This window comes from Rhinolophus hipposideros, assembly GCF_964194185.1.
Source record: "Rhinolophus hipposideros genome assembly, chromosome: 21".
NCBI lineage: Eukaryota > Metazoa > Chordata > Mammalia > Chiroptera > Rhinolophidae > Rhinolophus > Rhinolophus hipposideros.
In genome coordinates, this window is record NC_138067.1 from 22,259,342 (window position 1) to 22,283,439 (window position 24,098).

General features: G+C 39.4%; 1 protein-coding gene across 3 annotated transcripts in view; it reads right to left on the minus strand.

Annotated features, from left to right (window-relative positions):
• RFWD3 (ring finger and WD repeat domain 3) overlaps positions 1-21,235 on the minus strand; it is a 39,359-nt gene extending 18,124 nt beyond the window's left edge. Inside the window, exons 1-5 of one of the 3 annotated variants that reach the window (XM_081030550.1) lie at positions 21,108-21,235; positions 14,883-14,962; positions 14,270-14,744; positions 10,179-10,381; positions 2,288-2,358 (exon numbers count right to left, since the gene is read on the minus strand). In XM_081030550.1, coding sequence (XP_080886676.1) covers positions 2,288-2,358; positions 10,179-10,381; positions 14,270-14,742 — 747 coding nt within the window. In that variant the 5' untranslated portion in view covers positions 14,743-14,744; positions 14,883-14,962; positions 21,108-21,235. Of the gene's footprint in view, positions 1-2,287; positions 2,359-10,178; positions 10,382-14,269; positions 14,745-14,882; positions 14,963-17,499; positions 17,598-21,107 lie in introns of all 3 variants that reach the window. The other 2 variants (XM_081030548.1, XM_081030549.1) reach the window with 2 other exon arrangements.
• Between the last annotated feature and the right edge of the window lie 2,863 nt (positions 21,236-24,098).

Sequence of the window (24,098 nt, forward strand, 5' to 3'; positions counted from 1 at the left end):
CACATCCAAAATTAGGTTTATAATCATCTCAAGTACCTATAAAATACTTGGCTCATGTGAATCAAACAAAAATACCAGGAAAGCAAAGGATATAAACAAATTACAAAAAAATACAAATGGTCAATGAAATGTTCATTTATAATTAAAGAAATGCAAATTAAAGTAAGATACCATTTTTTCATGTATTAGATGGTATAAATTGGGATGTCTGATGACACCAAGCACTGTAGAGGGTAGGGAAGAAATGGGGACTTACATATTGTTGCTGCAAGTAGAAAGTGGCAAAGATTTTCCAGAGGGCAATTTGGCATGATATTTAGCAAAACTAAAATACATAATATTATCTTTTCTTTGACACAGCAATTTCTCTGCTAGGAATATATACGATGAATATAGTCACAAATATTTGCCAAGACATTAATATAAGGATACTCAATACAGCATGATTTGTATCAGGAAAAAAATAAAGAACAAGGGAACAACCATAGTGTAATGCAGGGACTCAGCTCCCCCTCCCCACACAAGAACGCAGGACATGATGAGGCCAAAAAGGAATACTCATGGAGCCACAGATGGGGGAGTCATACCACTATATTCTCGATGGTGGCTAGTGGAGACACAGAAGCAAACATCCCCCAGTACCCTAATGATGGACCTTCCTGCACCCCCGTCTCGCTGGCAGCCGGGCAACACATAGAAGTAGGACCAACATGATCCACAATCCGCTTGCTAACTGCACTTGCTAGCCACAATCCGCGCTTGCCAGCGTAGCCACAGTAGCCATGTTAGTGGCTAAAGGCTAACTGCTTACAGCTGATGGCCATCTATTACGTCAGCCAGCACCTTTCCATGTGAGGTCTATAGTCTGGAAACTGCTTTCTGGAACTCCGTCCCTACACATGTATACATGACAAGGGAAGAGTTAACTAAAAATTTATTTATATGAAGGAACACTATTATTAAAGTATTAATAAAAATGAGGTTCAATTTCATGTACTGATAATAGAAAGCGTCCAAGATGTGTAAGTTGGAAAAACAAACAAGAACAAGGTATAGGGGCCGGCCTGGTGGCTCAGGCGGTTAGAGCTCCATGCTCCTAACTCCGAAGGCTGCCGGTTCGATTCCCACATGGGCCAGTGAGCTCTCAACCACAAGGTTGCCAGTTCAATCCCTCGAGTCCCGCAAGGGATGGTGGGCTCCGCCCCCTGCAACTAAGATTGAACACAGCACCTTGAGTTAAGCTGCCTCCCAGATGGCTCAGTTGGTTGGAGTGCATCCTCTCAACCACAAGGTTGCCGGTTCGACTCCCACAAGGGATGGTGGGCTGTGCCCCCTGCAACTAGCAACGCCAACTGGACCTGGGCGGAGCTGAGCTGTGCCCTCCACAACTAAGACTGAAAGGACAACAACTTGAAGCTGAACGGCACCCTCCACAACTAAGATTGAAGGACAACAACTTGACTTGGAAAAAAGGCCTGGAAGTACACACTGTTCCCCAATAAAATCTTTAAAAAAAAAAAAAAGAATATATTATTTTTAAAAATAAAAATTGTCTTTCACTGTGGGGACAGAGCCAGGAGTGCAGTTTCCAGGCTCTCAGCCTCACGTGGAAAGATGCTGGCTCAGGTAGTAAATGGCCATCCACTGTGATTGGATGGGCATCAGCTGTGGCTAGTTGGCCGTCAGCTGTAACCAGTAAGCCATTGGCCACCAATATAACTGCTGTGGCTACGCTAGCAGCAAATGGGGTCTAGCAAGAAGATGGTGGCTGAGCTGGCAAGAGCGGATTGCAGTTAGCAGGGCGGATTGCAGCTAGCAAGTGGGGTAGGTTGGCAGAGAAGCGGACAGCAAGTAGCGGATTGTGTGGCTCCTACTTCCTGTGTCTCCAACCCAGACGCCAGCGAGAATATAGTGGTCTGACTCCCCTACATATGGCTCCGTGGGTGTTCCTTTTTGGCCTCACCATGTTTGGCGTTCTTATGTGGGGAATGGGACCAGAGACCCTACATGACAATCACATAGCAATCATATTCTGCCAGATAGTTCATAAACTACGTTCATAACTGCTATTTTAATTGACACTTACCCTTGTTAGGTAAGCAGGACAAGTTATCCTCACACCTCCTCCCTCCCCTCCCCTCTTTAAACCTAAGAGAAAGAAGTCACACAAATAACTTGGGTAGGACCCACACGTGCACCTACAAAGCCTGCAGGTTTTCCATTTCAGCTGCAGACTGCTTCGTAGATGAAAACCCAAACCATTCGATTAAAAGAATGTTCGTATTACCTGCTTGGGCGGGGTCTCTCTTCCACCAATACATATAACTTCTTGCTCTGCTGAAATGCCTCCTGGTTGTTCTGCCAAGTCGTTTCCAGAAATGATAGGATAGGAAATACACAAAAGAAGACTTAAGTCAGGTATGAGAGAATAGCAGGAGAGCCTGATTCACTCACCATTTCTAATCAGTAGTGCTGCTACAAAAGGGATGACAATTTCCCCAAGTAGCATCAGTGAATTTATTTTTTTCATTTTAGATACTTTCAAACATACACAAAAGTAGACAGAACTCTAAAATTAACCCACAGGTGGTATCCATCACCCCATTTCAAAAATAGTATTTTTCCAGTCCTGATCCATCTAAACCCCATTCCTATTGTTTTCTTTTGGAATACTTAGTAACAAACCCTAAAATATCATTTCACTCGTGAAAACTTTTGCATACTAACTAATAAGGATTTATTTTTATATAAACACTATTTTAACCTCATAAAGTTAACAATAATCCTTTAATACTAATACCCAGGCACCCAGTTAATATTCAAAATTTCCCCCAATTGTGCTGTAGTTGCTCTTTACAGTGGATTTACTCCAATCAGGATCTAAACAAAATCTCCAAATTGTGCTTGACTGTTATGTCTCTTAAATCTTTTCCATTCTATAACAATTTTCCTTTACTCGTTTTTATCTCGTCATTGATTTATTGGGGGAGATCTGGTCATTTGTCTTTTAAATGCCCTACATCCTGGAATGGCTCATTGCTTCTGTTATTGCTTCCTTATTTGCTGTATCACCTATATTTCCTATAAATTGGCCGGTAGGTCTATAGCAGGGGTGTCCAAACATTTTTCAATGTTTTTCACCAAGGGCCATATGCGGTAAAATACACAAAGAGCCGGGCCACTCACTCAAGGTGAAGTACGTATTACCTCACCTGGTTTATTTAAGTAAACTAAATATATTTTTGGAATTTGCTGCAGGCCAATTAAAAATGGATTGCGGACTGCAGTTGGCCCGCAGGCCGCAGTATGGACACCCCTTGTCTATAGGCTTCAGTAGATTAAATTGTTTTTTGGGAAGAGGGCAGCAAGATACTTCTTAGGTTGTGCATTTCTGATTGTAGCACATCAGCAGGCTCATATTGAGTTCAGGTGGTGTCTATCTGACCCCTAGACTATCAGCGTCTTCACCAACCTTTCACAACCTCCATTAACGGTCAAGGGAGTTTTAATTTTTAGTCATTTTTCTTTTGGAGGCTCAAATTGTCCCATCATAGGCTAATGGGAGCCCTTTCGAATTGGTTATTTAAAAAGAAAAAACTTTTATTGAATTGTAATGTATATATAGAAAAGTGAATCCTAAATATTCAGTTTAGTGAATTTTCACAAACTGAACTATAAATCAGAAACAGCAGCAAGCCCAACAGTGCCCCTTATACCCTGATGTCCTCCTTGTATCTTGGAAGGAAGGTGACTTCACACCTACCAAAGATAAACCACCTTAATAAATTCTAACACCATCGACTGATTTTGCCTGTTTTTGTATATAAATGGCATCTCAGAGTTACCCTTTTTTTTTTTGTCTGCTACTTTTGTTCTACATTGTTTATAAGATTCTTTCATACTACCAGTAATATGTGAAGTTCATTCATTTTCACTGCGGATGGTTTTTTATTCTGTAAATATATAACAATTGTATATCCATTCTACTGCTGATGTGTGTTTCGGTAGTTTTCAGCTTTTTCCTATTACAAATAATGCTGTTACATTATTGTACATGTCTTTGATGAACATACAGGTATGTACTCATTTCTTTGGCTCTATATCTTAAGTGGAATTGCTGAGCCATAGATCGTAAATAATGAGTTTGTAAAGATACTACCAAAATGTACCAATTTACACTCCCACCAGCAGTGTATAAGAGGTCTGGTTGCTTTATATTCTTTTCAATATTTCACATTGTCAGGCTTCTAATTTTTAGCTGTTGTGGCGGATGCATATTTGTTATCAAACTATAGGTTTTTTTAAAGTTAAATTTATTGGGGTAACTTTGGTTTACAACATTATAAAATTTTCAGGTGTGCAAGATTTTAATTCAACATCTGTGTCCTCTATTTTGCACTTCCTATTGGAAGTCTAGTTTCCTTCCATTACCATATATTTAACCCTTTACCAACTTCACACTCCCCCCACTCTTTCTTCTCTGGTAACCATCATTCTGTTGTCTGTATCTTGAGTTTGCTTTGTTAGTTTCTTTGCTACTTTTTTAAATCTTTTTTCTTTTTATTATTGGGGAAGGGGAACAGGACTTTATTGGGGAACAGTGTGTACTTCCAGGATTTTTTTTCCAAGTCAAGTTGTTGTCCTTTCAATCTTAGTTGTGGAGGGAGCAGCTCAGCTCCAGGTCCAGTTGCTGTTTTTCTAGTTGCAGGGGGCACAGCCCACCATCCCTTGCGGGAGTCCAACCGGCAACCTTATGGTTGAGAGGACGCATTCCAACCAACTGAGCCATCTGGGAGCTCAGTGGCAGCTCAGCTCAAATCAAGGTGCTGTGTTCAATCTTAGTTGCAGGGGGCAGAACCCACCATCTATTGCAGGACTCGAGGAATTGAACTGGCAACCTTTTGGTTGAGAACCCACTGGCCCATGTGGGAATCGAACCGGCAGCCTTTGGAGTTAGGAGCATGGAGCTCTAACCGCCGGAGCCACCGGGCCGGCCTTCTTTGTTACTTTTTGTTTTATATTCCACATGGGTGAAATCATAGTTTTGCCCCTTTCCATCTGACTTACTTCACTTAGGATAATACTGTTAAGATCCATCCATGTTGTTGCAAATGGCAATATTTCATCTTTTTTTATGGCTGAGTAATATCCCATGTGTATATATACCATACCTTTTTTATCCAATTATCCGTCAGTGGACACTTAGTGTGTTTCCATGTCTTGGCTATTTTAAATAATGCTGCAATGAATATATCGGTACATATATCTTTAAGAATAAGCGTTTTCGTATTTTTCAGGTAAATACCCAGAAGAAAAATTGGTAGATCATATGATAATTCTATTCTTAGTATTTTGAGAAACCTCCATACTGTTTTTCCGTATGGTTATACTAATTTACATTCCCACCAACAGTGTACAAAGTTCCTTTTTCTTCACATCCTCATTTCTTGGCTTTTTGATAACAGCCATTCTAACAGGTGTGAAATGATAGCTCACTGTGGTTTTGATTTGCATTTCCTTAATTACTAGTGATGTTAAACATCTTTTCATGTCTTTTAGTCCTCTGTATGTCTTCCTTGGAAAAATATCTATTCAGGTCCCATTTCATAACCAGATTTTTTATTGTTGAGTTGTGTGAGTTCTTTATATATTTTAGATATTAGTCCCTTATCAGAGGTACTGTTTGCAAGTATCTTCTCCCATTTGCTTGGTTGATTTTTTGTTTTGTTTATGGTTTCTTCTGCTGTGCAGCTTTTTAGATTAAGGTAGTCCCATTCATTTATTTTTGTTTTCCTTGCCTTTGGAGTCAAATTCACAAAAACCCCTCTGAGCCCAAGGTCCGTAAGTCTGTTTTCTTCTATGTTGGTTTTCTTCTATGTATTTTATTGTTTCAGGTCTTACATTCAAGTCCTTAATTCATTTTGAGTTAATTTTTGTATATGGTAAAAGATAGCCATCAAGTGTCCTTCTTTTGTATGTGATTGTCCAATTTTCCCAATACCATTTATTAAAGAAACCTTCCTTTCTCCATTGTATATTCTTGGCTCCTTTGTCAAAAATTAGTTGTCCGTGTGTGTGGGTTTTTTTGAGCTCTCAATTCTGTTCCATTGGTCTTTGTGTCAGTTTTTCTACCAATACCATATTATTTTGATTACTGTAGCTTTGTAGTATAGTTTGAAGTTAGGGTATGTGATACTTTGTTCTTTTTTCCTCACCATTACTTTGGCTATTCAGGGTTTTTGGGATTCATTACAAATTTGAGGATTGTTTTTTCTAGTTCTGAGAAACATGCTATTGGGATTTTGATAAGGATTGGCATTAAATATATAGATTGCTTTAGGTAATATGGATATTTTAATGATGTTAATTTTTTTCAATTGAACACAGAAAATCTTTGATTTCTTTGTGTCTTCAATTTCTTTCAACAATGTCTACAGTTTTCAGTGTACAGGTCCTTCACCTCCATTGTTTATTCCTAGGTATTTTATTCTTTTTATTGCAATTGTAAATAGGATTGTTTTCTTCGTTTCTCTTTGTGATACTGTTGTTAGTATATAAAAATGCAACATATTTTTGTATATTGATTTTATTTTTTTTTAAATTGGGGAATATTGGGGAACAGTGTGTTTTCCCAGGGCCCATCAGTTCCAAGTCACTGTCCTTCAATCTAGTTGTGGAGGGCACAGCTCAGTTCAGCTCCAACTCCAGTTGCCGTTTTTAATCTTTAGTTGCAGGGAATTGAACTGGCAACCTTGTTGTTGAGAGCTCACACTCTAACCAATTGAGCCATTTGGCCGCCCCTCCGGCAGCTCAGCGTCTTCCAATCTAGTTGTGGAGGGCGCAGCTCACTGGCCCATGTGGGAATCCAACCGGCAACCCTGTTGTTTAGAGCTCACACTCTAACCACTAAGCCATCCAGCCACCCCCGTATATTGATTTTATATCCTGCAACTTTACTGTATTTGTTTATTGTTTCTAATAGTTTTTTGTTGGAGTCTTTAGAGTTTTCTATATATAGGATCAGGTCATCTGCAAATAGTAACAATTTTATTTCTTCCTTCCCAATATGGATGAATTTCATTTTTCTTGTCTAACTGCTCTGGCTAGGACTTCCAGTACTATATTGAATAACAGTGTCTCATTCCTGATCTTAGAGGAAAAGCTTTCAGTTTTTCGCCATTCAGTATTATGATAGCTGAGGATATGTCATATATGGCCTTTATTATGTTGAGGTACTTTCCTTCTAAACCCATTTTACTGAGAGTTTTTATCATAAATGGATGTTGTATATCTTGTCAAATGCTTATTATATATCTATTGAGGTGATGATTTTTATCTTTTGTTAATGTGGTGTATCAACTGATTTGTTGATGTTGAATCATCCTTGCATCCCTGGAATGAATCCCACTTGATCATGATGTATGATCCTTTCAGTGTGCTATGATATTTGAGTTGCTACTATTTTATTTAGGATTTTTTCATCTAAGTTCATCAAAGATATTGGCCTATAATTTTCTTTTTTTGTGATGTCCTTGCTGGTTTTGGTATCATGGTAATGTTGGCCCACCCCTGATGACTAATGAAGTCTTTTTGGAAGTACCTTTTTGCTCGTTTTTCTTCTAGGTTGTAGACCTTATTTTTATATCCAAGATATAAGTTCTTTTTAAGATAAATGTATTGTGAATGTCTTATCCAGTCAGTGGGTTGCCATTTTACTCTCTTAATGATTTATTTTGAGGAACAGTAAGTTCTAAATTAAAATTCATCTGTTTTGTCATTGATTTGTTGGAGAAATCTGGTCATTTGTCCTATGAAATGTCCTATGTCCGGGATTTAACCGATTGTTTCATGATATCGTTTTACCTTTTACTTACAGTAAATTTTACAGAGCTGTAAAACCCCCACCACATCCAATTTTAAAACAATTCTACCACCCCAAAAAGATTTTCTCATGCCAATTTAGAATCACTTCCCATATGCACCAGCAGCCCTGGAGTTTGTCTCTACAGATCTGCCTTGTCTGGACATTTTATGTAAGTGGAATCAAAGTTATCTATGCTGCCTTACTGTCACTAAACAATTTTTCTTTGTTTTAAATCTAATTTTCTTGGATTGCTTCTAGATTTTGAAGTACTCCTAACTACTAGGTTTTATCACTCATGTACCCTTCTAATACTAAAATGGTTTCATTTTTTAAATCAGGTCTCTGATCCACTTAATATGTCCTGGTTTATATAAAACTGGAATGAATCCAATTTTATTGTTTTGTAGTTAGCTATCGACACTGATTTGAGATAGTCCCTTTACAAAACTACATTTTCATAGACACTTAGATCTTTTTCTAGATATTCCAAATGTCCTACATGTTAGATTTGAATGATTGCATCTTTGAGATGTTGCTTACCTTGTTCCTCTAAATTGTACAAACTAGAGTCTTAAGTAGATTCACGTTTTGTGGGGGGTTTCTGGCAAAAGTACTTCCTAAATGGAGGATATTTCCAACTAGCACATCGAGGCATGTAAAGTCTGGAGGTGTCAGCTTGGTCCCCCTATTAAAAAGAATCCCACTAACCTTCCAACCTAATCATTTTAGGATCCACTGATGATCTTTGTCTAGATACATCATTTCATTAGAAGTCACAAAATGATGACTTTTTCCTATTATTCCTGAACCATTATTAGCTGGAATTTTTCTACATAAAAGAACTTCCTTGGGGTAGGTGGGATGAATAGACAGAGCACAGAGAATTTTTAGGGCAGTAAAAATGCTGTGTATATTATAATGGTGGGTATATGTCATTATATATTTGTCCAAATCCACAGAATGTATAATACCGTGTTTCCCCGAAAGTAAGACTTAGCCAGATCGTCAGCTCTAATGTGTCTTTTGGAGCAAAAATTAATATAAGACCTGGTATTATATTATATCATTGTATATTATATTATATTACATTACATATTATATTACATTATATTATATAAGACCTGGTCTTATAGTCAAATAAGACCAGGTCTTATATTAATTTTTGCTCCAAGAGAAGCATTAGAGCTGATTGTCCGGTTAGGTCTTATTTTCAGAGAAACACGGTACCAAAACTGAACCCTAAAGTAAACTATGGACTCTGGGTGATTATGGTGTGTAACAAATGTACCATTCTGGTGAGTGATGCTGATAATAGGGAGGCAATGCATGTATGGGGACAGAGGGAGTATGGGAAGTCTCTGTACCTTCCTCTCAATTTTGTTGTGAACCTTAAACTATTCTCAAAAGTCTTAAAATCAAAAACAAAATTAAAAACTCCTTGAAATATTTGGTTTTCCTGAATATAGTTCATCCTAGAAAGGCAGGATAAATGCTTAATCCTTTATTTACCAGCTTTCAGAGTAATGAGTTAGGGCTCCAATAACTTACAATGATTGATAAATGAGGTTTTTAAAAAATACATAATTATGAATTTATAAATTTTCATAGATTTGATGTATTTCAACCTACAATCCAAGAATACATTCATTATTCCTTTTGATGTTCAAATTGTCCCATCTTAGGTCACTAAGAGCCCTTTTAAGGTTGCTCCTGTGCCTGATGTTAATTCTATGAAACTTAGGTGGTCTCCTTGCTTTCTAGCATAATAAAATGCCTGAGGCTCATCTTATATATCTCCTATCCCAGACCTGGAAAGCCATTTCTCCAAAAAGCCCTGTTTCCGTTTAGTGGGAAAATCCCACAATCTGGGATGTCAGAGGTTTTTAATGTAAACAGGATGTATGCTTTAGGAGTCACTGCCCACCTACTGCTAAATAAAGTTCCACTTGAACAACACATAACATTATACTAGGACTTAAACAGAGGAAAGACTAAATAGGATGCTGAATTTACAAAGCTTTCCTAAAAAAAAAAAAAGAAGTCCTTCCTTCTTAGAGATATAAGAAAATGAAAGGGAATACGTCATTACAAAGTAACTGACTCACTGGGTCACAAATCATTAAACTGCAAATCAGATCAAATCCTCTTTATGTTATTAGGGCCAGTGACAGCTATACTATAAAGCAGGAATCTATAACATTTGGGGAGGGGGTTAAAGAGAAAGTATTAAAACACATCTACGGTTTCTAGCCTTCTGGAGTATAAGCTTTCTAGATGTTAGCCTTATGAATCCAAATCCGGATAAAACACTCACCTTCTAAAACAACAGCTCCAGGTTCCTCTTCCTGGACAACAACCTCTTCATACTCTATAGAACTGTCGCTGTCAGAATCAGAATTACTTGATACCTGCAAGTCTTCAGAGACAGGATTACTAGCCCCTGAATTAGGAGAGGTAGTTGGCAAATGAGGCTGGGTCCTGCTCACTTGAAAGTAAGCATCCAATGGTGCTCTGGACCTATGCAGGCAGAAAGACGACAGTTATAAAACACTGGACCATCATCACAAGAACAACCCATAGTAATCTGAAGGTAAAGCCTTCATTTCAACCCATCTCCAGGCTATTAAATGCTGCCTTTGAACACTGAAGCAAGAAGAGCAGATTTAGGCAGATGCTGGCTAGGTCTGGATACTCTCTTTTCTACTCAATTTTTGTATTAGCCAACACTGGAGCTTGACCCTTCTGCTAAAAGCTAATCCTACTTTACTGGCCTTTGGCCATGTGTCATTATCTTTTAAAAGACACAACTCAGCCATTTGTCTGCAGTATTAGGGGGTTGAAAAGAGAATGGGCAAGGAAAAGGGCCCTGTTGGTCAAATATGGTTTCATGGGATTTTGCTGCTGCAGCTAGGCAGACCAAGGCCTTTTGTGATACAGTATGAAGTCTGGCTTTAGTCATCATTGCTTCAACTTTTATTTTAAGATATTATTTTTCTTCTCAAGTTTAAGTGATATCAGGTTAAAGTTAAAAACACATGATAGTAAAAAAGAACTCAAGATGAGGAGAGCTGGGAGTTGATTTAACACTCCAAGCCATTCTGGCTGGCTGAGTTTTAACCATAACCACTGCTATACTTCAGTTTCCCTTATTTCCCAAGATTAAAAAAGAAAAAAAAAGACTATACCCTACTTATACCACAGAATTAAAATGACATTTGGTATTAAAAACTGAAAAGTTGTTCTGAACTTTAGAACACATTACTGAGCTAATAATCATAAAGTATTACTGAAAGGTGACCTACTTTTAAGTTTTAATAACTGTTTTTATGACATTAAGATATATTATTGCCCAGAAACATTACTGGAGACTGCTCAGATAGAAAAATTTTGATTTCTCATAGGTTGGCTAAAATTTGTGGCAAACTAGGGCTTTGTATAAAGAAATGGATGATTGAATGAAATAAACATTATCTGTATCCAATTCAATAGAAAGAAGGCTCACCTTTGTAAAAAAACAAAAAAGACAGGTGAGTACATTGAAATAAGTACTGATTGTAGTTATGCAACCACTATCTAACTCCAAAACATTTTCACACCTAAAATGAACTCTGTACCCATTTGAAGTCACCCCCCACTTCTTCCTCCTTTTTCCCAGCCTCCAGCAATCACTAATTTACTTTCTCTCTGTGGATTTGCCTATTCTGGACATTTCATAAATGGAATCATACAATATGTGGCTTTTTGGGTCTCGCTTTTTTCACAACTTGATATATACAAGGATTATGTCATCTGCAAACAGGTAGTTTTATTTCTTCCTTTCTAATCAAAATGTCTTGTATTTCTTTTTCTTGGCTAATTGCCATGGCTAGAACCTTTAATACAATGGTTAATAGCAGACATCCTTGTCTGTTCCTGATCTTAGGGGTAAAGCTTTTAGTTTTTGTCCATAGAGTATGTTAGCTATTGAGTTTTTCATTGATGCCCTTTATCAGGTGGAGGAAGTTCGCTCCCATTCCTGGTTTGTTAAATGTTTTGTTGTTGTTATCATGAAAGGGACTTGTCAAATGCTTTTTCTGCATCTGATGAAATGTTCATTCCCCCCCCACCCTTTATTGTATTACTTTGGTGCATCTCACTGATTGTTTTCTGTATGTTCAATCTGCCTTACTTTCCTGGAGCAAATCCTATTTGGTTATGGTGTATAATCCTTTTTATATGTTGTTGGATTTGATTTGCTGGTATTTTGTTGAGTATTCTTGTATCTATATTCATAAATGATGTTGTTCTATAGTTTTCTTGTAATGTCTTTGTGTGGTTTTAGTATCAGGGTAATACTGGCCTCACATAATCGGGAAGCATTTCCTCCTCTTCCATTTTTTAGAGGGGTTTATGAAGTATAGATGTTATTTATTTTTTCTTTAACTGTTTGGAAGAATTCACCAGGGAAGCCATATAATTCTGGGTTCTTCTTTGTGCAAATTTTTTTTTAATTACTAATTCTGTTATTGGTTTATTCAGATTTTCTTTCTCTTCTTGAGAATATAGATAACATACACATCTGGTTAGAAATGTGTCTATTTCACCTAGGTTACCTAATTTCTTGTTCACAGTAGTCTCTTATAATATTGCTTTCCTCTGTAAGGTTGATAGTAATGTTCCTTCCCTCTTTCATCATTGATTTTAATACTTTGAGTCTTCTATTTCTTAGTCAGTCTAGCTAGAGGTAAAAAATTAAGTGATTAACTTAATTTTTTTAAAAAAATCACTCATTAATCTTGCTTTTATACAGCAAAATAGCCATTTCCAAGGTCAGGTCGGTACACAGGAAAGGTGAACTATGAAGAGCGACAGGAGGCAGTGCTATGGGTTTTTCTCTTTGAGAGTGCCAACTTGAAATGCAAGAAATCCTCCTTTCCATGCGTTTTTTGATGATAATTTTTGTTATCATTTCTTAATGCAATAATAGTATGGTAAGCTCTTGCTTACCTCTATAGTCCTAGATTCCACAAGCACCATGAGAACAGGTCTATCCTGTTCACCAATGTATCTCCAAGCAAAGTTCAGTCCCTTACAGTGGAGCACTATAATATTCTGAGGCAAAAGCAGCTCACCTTGACCCAGGCTCTTAACACCTGGCCTAGAGAATAGTCTGTCAGGTGAGTAAATGCCAAACACCATAATGAAAAATTCATGTCAAAAAATTCATTAGGTATAAGCAACTATTCCTGGAAAAGCTCACATTTTTATGTGAATTTAGTATATAATTTGCTTACAACACAATATTTAGGGAGAAAAATTTTAATATCACATTTATGTGGCCCCAGAATCTGTGTTCTTTACACTGAACTAAAAGTTCCGTGACACATCCAGAAGTGACCAGGCACTACAAAGACTAAAGCCACAGTAATAGCAGGCCCCACTACAGTAATCAGTAGGTCCGTGAAACAGGATGCTAAATCCAGAATCTGAAGGCACTATCCCAATTCCAGAGTTACTCCCGAAAAGTCACAAATTATCCCCATCAGCTTCATCGTTTATAAAACATAAATAGTTGGCCTAGCTTCTGCTTTTTAGTATCATCTCATTATTCTCATAGTGTTAAGAAAATTAATTAATCTGACTGAAGCTTCCTCTATCTGCTTGTATAGAAAACGAGTTAGATCCAGGTTCTATGCTGTAGCTATGAGACCCTGAGCAAAACACTCTTAGGGTCCATAAAATAAAGAGCTTGAATTCCACGTTTTTAAACATGAAAATATTTAAAAGACCAAATGTGAAATAAAGTATTTCAAATAAAACAGGAGAAAGTTAAAAACAGAGGAGGCACAGACAACTGTTACTCTTTGTAGTAACCCTGTCAAGACTTAACAGCTAAGCCCTTCAAGAGGTAAGTTCAAAGCAAAAACTATGAAAGAAAATTTTAAACTCTTTAACACATTCTCACGTGAGAAGGGCTGGAATGCTTCCCACTTAGATAAGCTCTAAATGAATCCACATTCTACTTTTCACAACTATTCTCTAAATCCAGCTTGCAACACTACGTGGAGTGCCAGTGAAAAATGGATCTTGGGTGAGTGGAGTGAACATGTAAGTTATGAAATACTTTTTTGCTATAAAAGATGTAAACGATCTAAAGAAGAGCCAGCCTCTACAGAAACCACTGCCAACAAACTATCACCTAGTTTTCAAAGCATATAACTTATGCCTTCAATTATTTTGTAAAGTAAATAAGGCCAACACTTTTATTTTCATCTGACTTTTCATAAGGAAACAGGGGTTCAGAACGGTTACCTGATTTGCCAAAAGTCATAATGCCTATCTTCGGCAGCACTGGGGGGTATGACCAGAGCCTACGGGTCAGAATTCCCAATTTGGGACTAATCCCATAACTTATACATTATTTACCTGGCACTGGCTGTCCTCTGAGACCCTCCGGCTCTTGCCCTTCGTGAAGCAGACCCTCTCCTCCTCCTGGGTCTCACTGGCCCCAAGTTGTGGTCTAAAGGTGGTCTCAGGAATTCCAGCATGCCATGAAGTCTCTGTAGCCCACTGATGAAGGTGCTCATTGAATCCCCTGAAGCCACTCGGATAACGCGGTTAGCACCAGATTCCTGCCCATGCACCTCTGAAGCTCCAGGATTGGTGTTCTCCACATTCCCTTCTCCCGAGAGGTCCTCTTCCTCTGTCAGGTCAATGGCCACCTGTGATGCAGGCTGCAACAGGTGCGGTTCCCCCTGACTGCTGTCCACTTCAATAGGAACAGGCTGGAGCAGGGGTGGCCCCCCTTGGCTGCTGACCACTTCAACAGCAGCAGGCTGTTCCGCAGCATGATGATCTAACTGTACCTGAAGATCATATTCCATTGTTTCATGCGCCATCACTGAGGAAGCAATAATTGTAAAAAGTATTATTAAAATTGACAAAACATGTCATGTAGCTGATATAATCATATCTAGTCTTTTAAAATTTTTATTTTCTCATTTTGGCAAAACTGAGAAGCTTAAAAAGATTTTGTTACCTATTTTAAATCAGAAGTGTTTTGGAAATCATCCATTTTGTTCCTCCATAGAACACGTATAACCGGTTGTACAGTTCACCCTTTAAAAATAAAGTCATGTGATCATACTACTATTTTCTAAAATAGATATAAGGGAATTGAACTATTGGGTTTGAACGTAATCAGTCTCCTAGACCTTACAGTTCTCTGTCATGACCTGAATATGGACATTTACCAAAACAAATGCTTATAATGCTATATTTAATTTTAGTAAACAATAATCATTTTTCATGGCACCAAGTTACAGAGGACAAAGACAAAGGACACCTGCAAAATTAATTCAATTACTAACTTAAAATAGAAATTTACCTAATTTCTCCAAAAACACTGAGCAAACTTGATTTACCCTATGCATTTCTTTTGTTTCTCATTTCTAATTCCATCTGTTAGTCCATTTAACAAATACTTATTGTAAATATTCATCATGTAGTCAGATATCCCACACGTGAAGATGGGTAAGATTTGCATAACAGAGTTTACATTCTAGCAAATGGGAGAATAAACAAATACATGTGAAAATTACACATTGTGATATTTGGTTTTGGGAGAAGGCAAGAAGCACCATTTGAGATACAACAGCCAGGGAAGGCTGCTTGGAGAGTGTAAATGAGCTGAGGAATGAAGGCCATACGAAGAGCCAAGGGAGAATTTCAGAAGGAAATCAGTACCCAAGTCCTTGGTGAGCATGGGTTTGGTGCATCTGAGAAAGCAGGCAGACCAGTGTAATGAGCACAGGAAGGAAGAACAGATAGTATGGGATGGGGTTGATGAGGCAGGCCACTACCACTGAAGGCCTTGGTAAGGAGATTTTGCTATGTTAGGAATCAACTGTAGGGAAGCACGAGTGCAAGCCAGGTGACTGGTTTACAGGCTACTGTGGGAGTGTACAATAGTGGTCACAGAGGCTTGGGCAAGAGTGGCAGTAGTAGAGATGGAAAGGAATAGACAGCTTCAAAGAGAATCCTCAGCAAGACATGCTACTTAAAATCATGGGAGAGATTCAATTACCTAAGAAACAAAAGAAACAGAAGAAAAGCGGGGCAAGGACTAAAACTGGAGAAATCAACATCAAAAGGACAACAGTTACAGGAAGAGAACCCAGAAACAAGACTATGAGGTAGGAGGAAACCCAGGAGAATGTGGTGGCTTGAAAGAATGTTTCAAGGAGGAAATAGTCAAGTAGGTCAATGAGAAAGAATGGCCATTAGATTTAGCAATGTGGAGATGACAGATAACCTAGAAAAGAGCAGTTTCCCCAAAGTGATGGGGCCAGAGGCCGAGTAAATGGCAGGAATTCCAATAAACATGGTAGATGAAGCACATGTATCTTTCTCTCTAGTCATTCCTAAAAACATATGAACATGACTCCCCTCTCTCCAAAAAGTAAAGACATTGAAGAATCCTCAGCATAGACATGCTACTTGCTCACAGGAACTCCCCCTGGTCTCTGGAGGAGGGACAGTGACTCAAGGGGTGTCAGAGACATATGGGGGACAGACTGAGGTGTGTGGCTTTGGTCGAGAGCTGGAAGATAGTCACCATTTTTCCTGTGTGGGGTCCTTCTCCCATGTGTGGACAGGCAGGTGCTATCTTTCCTGTGTTGAGCCCTCCCCCACACCTACGGCCAAATCTGAATCTGTGTGGGGTCCATCTCCCATGGATAGGCAGGTGCTATCTTTCCTGTGTTGAGCCCTCCCCCACACCTACGGCCAAATCTGAATCTGATATGGTCTGGTGAGCTCTACTTGCTGCACCCTGGTGACTCACTGAGACCCCACCACGCCCAACTCCGCAAGGCTTTATCGGCAGCTGAACCTTATGGGAGCCAGCAACTGATAGCAGGCCTCCGTGTGTCCTGCTTTTTTTCGAAACTACCCCAGGCCCAGTAGTGGTGACAACCATCCTCGGTTCACAGTGTGGCCTCTCCCACAGGCCTCCAGATCCAGCACAGGTGGCAACCAACCATGGATCACTTCGTAGCTCCTACCAGTCAGTCCCCAGCCAGTCACACGCAGTGGGTGACCTGGGCCTGCACCAGGGCACCTCCCAAAAGGCCCCAGAACCAACATACCTGGAGGTTGGCTTCAGACCACAGCAGAGCACCACCCAATCAGCCCCACAAGTGGCACAACAAAAGGGCAGTCTCAACAGGCACGAGAGCCTGCGGGGGCGGATGCAGTTCCGTGTGCTGAGCATCCCTGCACAACAGCCCTAAGCTGTGGATGTGGCTACATCCTACAGCCAGGCAGCCTGAACATCAATCCCACGCACTGGCATGCTAATAGCAATCAAGGCGCAAATATAACAGGGCACACACGTCCCACACAAAGGACACTTCTGGAGCACCACACACAAAGGACAAAGGACCCAGTAATCCCATCTCTGGGTATTTATCTGAAGAAACCCAAAACATCACTTCGAGGGGACATGTGCATCCATAGATCCATTGCAGCATTGCTTACAATAGTCAAGGTGTGGAGGCCGCCTGGGTGTCCACCGATGGGTGAATGCATAAAGAGGAGGTGGTACATATGTACAAAGGAACATTGCTTGGCTATGGAAGGGAATGGGTTCTTACCATGTGCAGTGGCATGGATGGTCCTGGAGTATTGTGCTGAGTAAAGTATGTCAGACAGAGCAAGACACATACAATGTGATTTCACTTATATGTGGAATCTAAAGAACAAAACAAAACAGAAACACACTCATAGATAAAGAGAACATTTTGATGGTTGCCAGATGGGAGGGGAATTGAGGGGGTGGAAGAAAGGGATTAAGAAGTACAAATTGGTTGTTACAAAGTAGTCATAGAGTTGTAGGGGATAGTCTGAGAAGTACCGTGTTTCCCTGAAAATAAGGCCTAGCAGGACCATCAGCTCTAATGAATCTTTTGGAGCAAAAATTAATATAAGACCTGGTCTTACATTGTATTATATTGTATTCTATTATATTATACCTGGTATTATATTATATTACATTACATTATATTATACCCGGTCTTATATTAAGACCAGGTCTTATATTAATTTTTGCTTCAAAAGACGCATGAGAGCTGACGGTCCGGCTAGGTCTTATTTTGGGGAAAACACAGTATATATATATTCAATGATATTGTAATAACTATGTATGGCGTCAGATAGGTACTAGATTTATCACGGTGATAGATGGGAGGGGGTTTGGGAGACAGGGTGAAAAAGGTGAAAGGATTAATAAGTACTAACTGGTAGTTCCAGAATAGTCACGGTGACGTAAAGCAAAGCATAGGGAATAGTCAATAATATGGTAAAGCTATGTACAGTGCCAGGTGAGTACTAGTCAGGGGGATCACTTCTAACGACTATGCTGTACACCTGAAATTAATACAAAATAATGTTAAAGGTTAACTGTAATTGAAAAATTAAAAAGCGGGGCAAGGTGAAGGGGAATAAAAGATTCAAATTCCCAGGTATAAAATAAGTCATGAGGATGTAACGTACGGCATAGGAAACAGTCAATAATATTGTGATAGTATTGTACGGTATCAGACAGCTACTGGAATTAACGGTGATCACTTCTTCAGGTGTATAAATGCTGAACCACTATGGTGTACACCCGAAACAGATATAATGTTGTATGTTAGCTGTATTTTTTACATAAAAATCTTAAAAGGATAAATCACAAGGACAAAACAAGTGCAAACAGGATAGGAAATATGTAAATCAGTTTTTTGAACTGATAACTGGTAACTAGTTGGTACAGCTGAAAAGACAAAACTCAAGTGCCTGCAAAGAGTAGGGATTGTGTGTTCTTGAGAAGTTTATTCCCACTTAGAGGAGTGTAGAAACCAGGTACCACAGAAGACAATGTTGAAAGATGGAGCTGAAAAGAAAGGTTGATTGAAGGCCTGTGAAAGTAATTAGTGTGTCTCCCAAACAACAGAGACAGCCAAACAAACAAAACCCTCTTTACCCTACGCTGTAGAAAACTGGAGGTTTAAAGCAGACAAGCTTAAGACCAGAATGGGAGGTAGCATAGCAGTGAAAATTAGGATTTAAACGAAAGTCTACAAAGTGAATAGTGTGAAACTTCCAGTCCTTCTCCCCAGCTTTTTCCCCTGCACGAATCCAGGACACAATACTCTGGTTTATGTACATTCTCTGCACCCCAAGTCAGGAGATTAGAGGATTGCTCTCTAGATAAGACCAGCTCAAGAAAAAGAGATCTATAAATACTAATTTGTGAATTCCCCAAGAAAATGGCTGGGTCTCTATCCATACATCTAACAGTAAAAGCCCACCGGTTGATAATGTTCAGCCACTCATACAGCTTCCAATCAGCTTTCTGGAGGCCTCTCCTTAAAAATGAACAAATAGCCAAGGATGAACTGACATTTGAAGAAAGCCTCCAAAATGAGAGACCAAAGACAAACAGAAAAAACTTGGAAGAAAGACAATGCAAGAAACAGTGAAAAAAAATCTAAACTTACCAGAAAAGAATGCTGGGGGAAAAAAGACAAACGAAAAAAAGAAGAGAGATCTGGGTAATAAAAATGACAACCAAAATAAAAGATTTAATAAGGAGCAGAAGATAAAGTTGAGGAACTCTTCCAGGAAGTAGAAAAGACAGCCCACTAAGACAATAATAAAATTATAAGATCAAGCCAGGATATCTGATTAACTGAAGTACCACAAAGCCTTCAGAAAACTGAGAACAAAGTAAAGCAAAGCATATAGTCAAGATGGAACCACAAGCTCTCTCCCAACTAAGAACCCCAACACAGTAAACTGTCCTCAAAATTTATATCCAGTAGAAACAAAGGTTGCAAACAAATCCACTAATTCCATTTTGAGGATACTTAAAACATGCAAACCCACACTGCTATCTAGACTTAAAATACCAAATTCAGGAGAAAAGCGGCGCAGGGATGCGCTGCCGACACATGGGGCTCCAACTGTATATACATAATATTTTTACTTCTTAAAAAATGGAAGCGATGATCTCAAAAAGTAATGGCCAAGACTTGTGAGATCTAAGGAGCGAACGCACCGGTCTTGAAAAACCTATTCTCTGTACTTTTCAGCATGGTCAAATATTGGACAATGAAATTTCTTCCCACCACGGGCCAGTTTTGATGAGTAACCGGTGCTGATTAGAACAGGAAGGCGGAGAACTGAATACATCAACTTCATCACTTTGTCGTCCACAGCATCAAGTACGTAGAAGACGCAAAATACCTAGTGAATTACCCACCATACACTTAAAAAGAAACAAAACAAAAAACCCAACAACTACTAACACATCAGCACCTGATACAGAACGACACAGATACAGAACACTTTCATCCTGACATAAGTTTTATGAAACAGCGTCGCAGTTCTGGAGCAAAGCTTCCCAATCCATGTGGGGAAACGCTCTCTCCAGCCGTTGGAGTAACCAGGGATGTCGAGAGCAAAAGGCCATCGCTGGTCACCCCAGCCCGTGACCTCTCTGCCTGTCACACAAATGCTATTTTCTCGGGGTGCCAAGAGAGTTGAAGCTTAGAATGTTAACCTCCCCCGTGTCTCCTTAACCAAGCTTTGTTCCTCAGATTTCAATCAGTATCCGTAGCGGGGTGATGGCCTCCAATCAATAAGAGGCAGCAACAGAGTTGGGTCAACTCTCTCCTTGATCGCCTACTACCTGGGGGGCCTCCGGCGGGTTTCTTATCCTCTGTTCAACTAGTTTACCTGTAAAACGGGGATAACAAAAATACACACGTCGCAGCGTCACTGTGAAGTGGGATACAACTAAAAATTAAGTTCTTAGAAGAACACATAAAAATTAGGTTATTCAGTTAACTTGAAATAGGTGCAACTAAAGGGCACTCCAGGGAGAGCCAATATTTGTAAGATGAAGGGTTTGAGCCACGGCGCCTGAGACAACAGCTGGCGAACTCGCCTCCTTCCGGGATCGCCCGAAGTTCCTGCCTCCCCCCCCCGCCGCGACCTCGGGGGTCTCACGAACCTCGAAAGAGCCCCACTTCGGACGCCGCAGCCCCGAGGACTGGGGCCGTCCAGAGCGGCCGAATCTCGTCAGGCCGCGGGATTCCATGACCGCCCGCGGCCCACCGCGTGAGCGTCCCTAGGCCCTGCGTCCAGGGACCAAGCCCGGGAAGCTATTCCGGAGTCAGAGGCCCAAAGCCTGGGAAGAGGCAAGCGCCCTCCTCACCTGAAGCCGGAAGGACGCAGCGGAGCTCGCGAGCCCGCGGCAGTCACAGCCGTTTCTTCAGCAGAACTTGCGTCTCCACCGTACCAACCGCCACTTCCCCAGCATCTCAAGCTGCCCGCCTGAGCAGCGGGAGCGGCCTCCTCCTATTGGGCAGTAGTCCCAGACGTCGGCCAATACCCTCTCTCTTCTTCCTTTGGTCACCGCTGGCTGAAAGAGCGGCGCTCTCATTGGCTGTAATTGCGTAGACTGACTAGGAGGGAGCACGCGCGAGGAAGCTTCATATAATTGGTAAAAATCTACGTCCGTCAAACAGCCCCCAAACAGAAGAGCGGAAGAAGGGTTTTACCGCTGTTTTTTTGAACTTTCTGGCGGAAGGAAGTTGTAAGAAAGAGTTGTCAGTACATTTTGAAAAGATGAAAATATTAAAACTGTGGCTCTTGCTGCTTCTTCCTAACTCTTTAATAAAGGACATATCTTTATCCAAAGGCTGGTAGTTAATCCAAGAATTCCAAAATACCGCCCCCAGAAATCGGAGCCTGTAAAGAGGCGTGGGGTTGAGTTTATGTAAAAAAAAAATTTGCCTACCCGGCTTGTTCAATTCTAAACCATTGCAACAAGTTACCTCCTATTGGAGTGGCTGGTTAGCTCCGTTAGTTAGAGCGTGGTGCTGGTTGCACCAAGGTTGCTGGTTCGATCCCTGCATGGGTCACTGTGAGCTGTACTCTCCTTGAAAAAAAAATAAAAGAAGTTGCCTGCTACTAAACTACTGTCGCACCATTTAACAGCAAACGTTTTCCAAGCATCTCCCTGAAAGATGAAATCTCGTTTTTACAAGGAAGACCTAAAAACCTGAACCTCAGGCACAGACTGCTCATTGCCAAAATTTTACTTACTCAGCTGGCAATTTTCGGTGGAATTGGTAGCAGATGAGAGCATAAATAATTGAAAATCATGGGTAATTCAAACATTGGCTTTTCAATATTTTTCTCCCCCAAAACCAGCATATTAGCGTTTGTGTTTTCCTCCATTTCCAACTGTCTAAGAGAGCTGCTTCTGAGCTGTAGAGCATGGCCAATAGGAGAAGAAAGGCTTTTTCTTTTGTAAGTAAACACATGACAAGGAGTAGAATGAAAAACGTTTTGAGTAATTCTCACTGTTATGTAAGTACACATGTTCAATGTAGAATAATTTTTTAAAGTTAGAAAAGTAAAGAGGCAAAAAAGAAAACTTGTCTCTACCCAGAGAAGTCATTAACTTTGGTTTAAAATCTTCATCTATCTAAATACATATTATTTATCTATAGATGAGATCCTGTTTCAATCTAACATAAATCTTGAGTTGCTTTCCATGTTAATGGGTACATAAGTGCATTGTCAAATACTTAGTATTCTTTGAAAATTTCTTAAATTAAAAAATAGGTAATACCGTGTTTTCCCAAAAATAAGACCTAGCCGGACAATGAGCTATAATGCATCTTTTGGAGCAAAAATTAATATAAGACCAGTCTTATTTTACTATAATACCAGGTCTTTAATATAATATAATGTAATATAATACCTGATCTTATATTAATTTTTGCTCCAAAGACACATTAGAGCTGATTGTCCGGCTAGGTCTTATTTTTTGGGAAACATGGTACATCACATGGTAAAAGAAATTTGGACAACACAATACTTACTGAAAAGTAGGCAGAATGTTTCTAAATGGTTCTGAAAGTATATTCATTCATGATCAACCCAGTACCCATATTTACTAGATAGGAGACAAAGAAAAAACCAAAGCCAGAAATGTATAGCCAGAAATGTATAACTTCCAAAAGTTATATGTAGCTAAAGGGACCGGTTGGCTATTTTCCATTTTAGGGGTGAAAAAGCCAATTCTGTGGGTGTTACTTAAACCCCAAACTTCCTATTGGATTGTGGATCTTGAGAACATTCATTTGATGTGAATCTTTAGAAAGAATTTATCTGCCAAGATGGACTCCCACGGTCAACTGAGGGCCCAAATTTTATAAATAATAAGAGCCCAACAGCCATTTGCTAACAGGGCCTTCTCAGTACTCTGAATACCAGGAAAGGCTTCCAGCACTATGCCCTGCTTGTTTAAGGCCTTCTGAATCAACAGTTAGAAGGGAGTTCCTAAGACCTGCCCTGTCCAATCAAAACTGCTCCATAATGACCAATCAGAGTGGAAGGGAGTGATGACAAAGGAGCTTGAGGAAACTTTGGGAGATGATGGATATGCTCATTATCTTGATCGTGGTGTATATATACATCAAAACTTATCAAATTACATACTTTAGACGTGTAGTTTATTGTGTGACAATAATACCTCAAAAATACTGTTAAAAATCAGAATTGTGGAACAGGAGTGAGGAAAGGGATTGATTGATTGTAAGGGCGTAATAGAACTTTCTGGTGGATGATGATGATGTTCAATATGTTGATGGGGGTTTGGGTTACTCATATACATGCAGTTGTCAAAACTCACTGAACGGTATATTTAAGATTTGTACATTTCACAACATGGAAATGTTACCTGCCCATCCTCCCAAAAAGACCCTATAAACAAATATTAAATTTCAGTTTAGTATAAATGCTGAAGTGTTTAGAGATGAAGTGTACTGATGTTTGAAATTTTCTTTTAAATGCATAAAAAATTAGGATGGATTAATGAGTAGAAAGAGACATGGATAGATGGATAAGAATGCGATAAAAATATAGTAAATCATTAGTTGTAGAACTTAGGTGATGGGTATATAGGTGTTGAGTATAATTCTACTGACTTCCTGTGTATTTAAATTTTTTCACAAATAAATGTTGGGGGAAAAATTAAGTACAGGGCCTTGAAAAATATCCTGTGCAAAGTGAGGGGCCCTGAAGATTGAGCTTTAATTAGTTTCATAGGAAATCCACCTCTGCCTGTAGGTCTGCCAGAGTGTGAATAATTATCTGCAAGGGAGAATTTTCATTTCTTAAATCCTATAGTAAA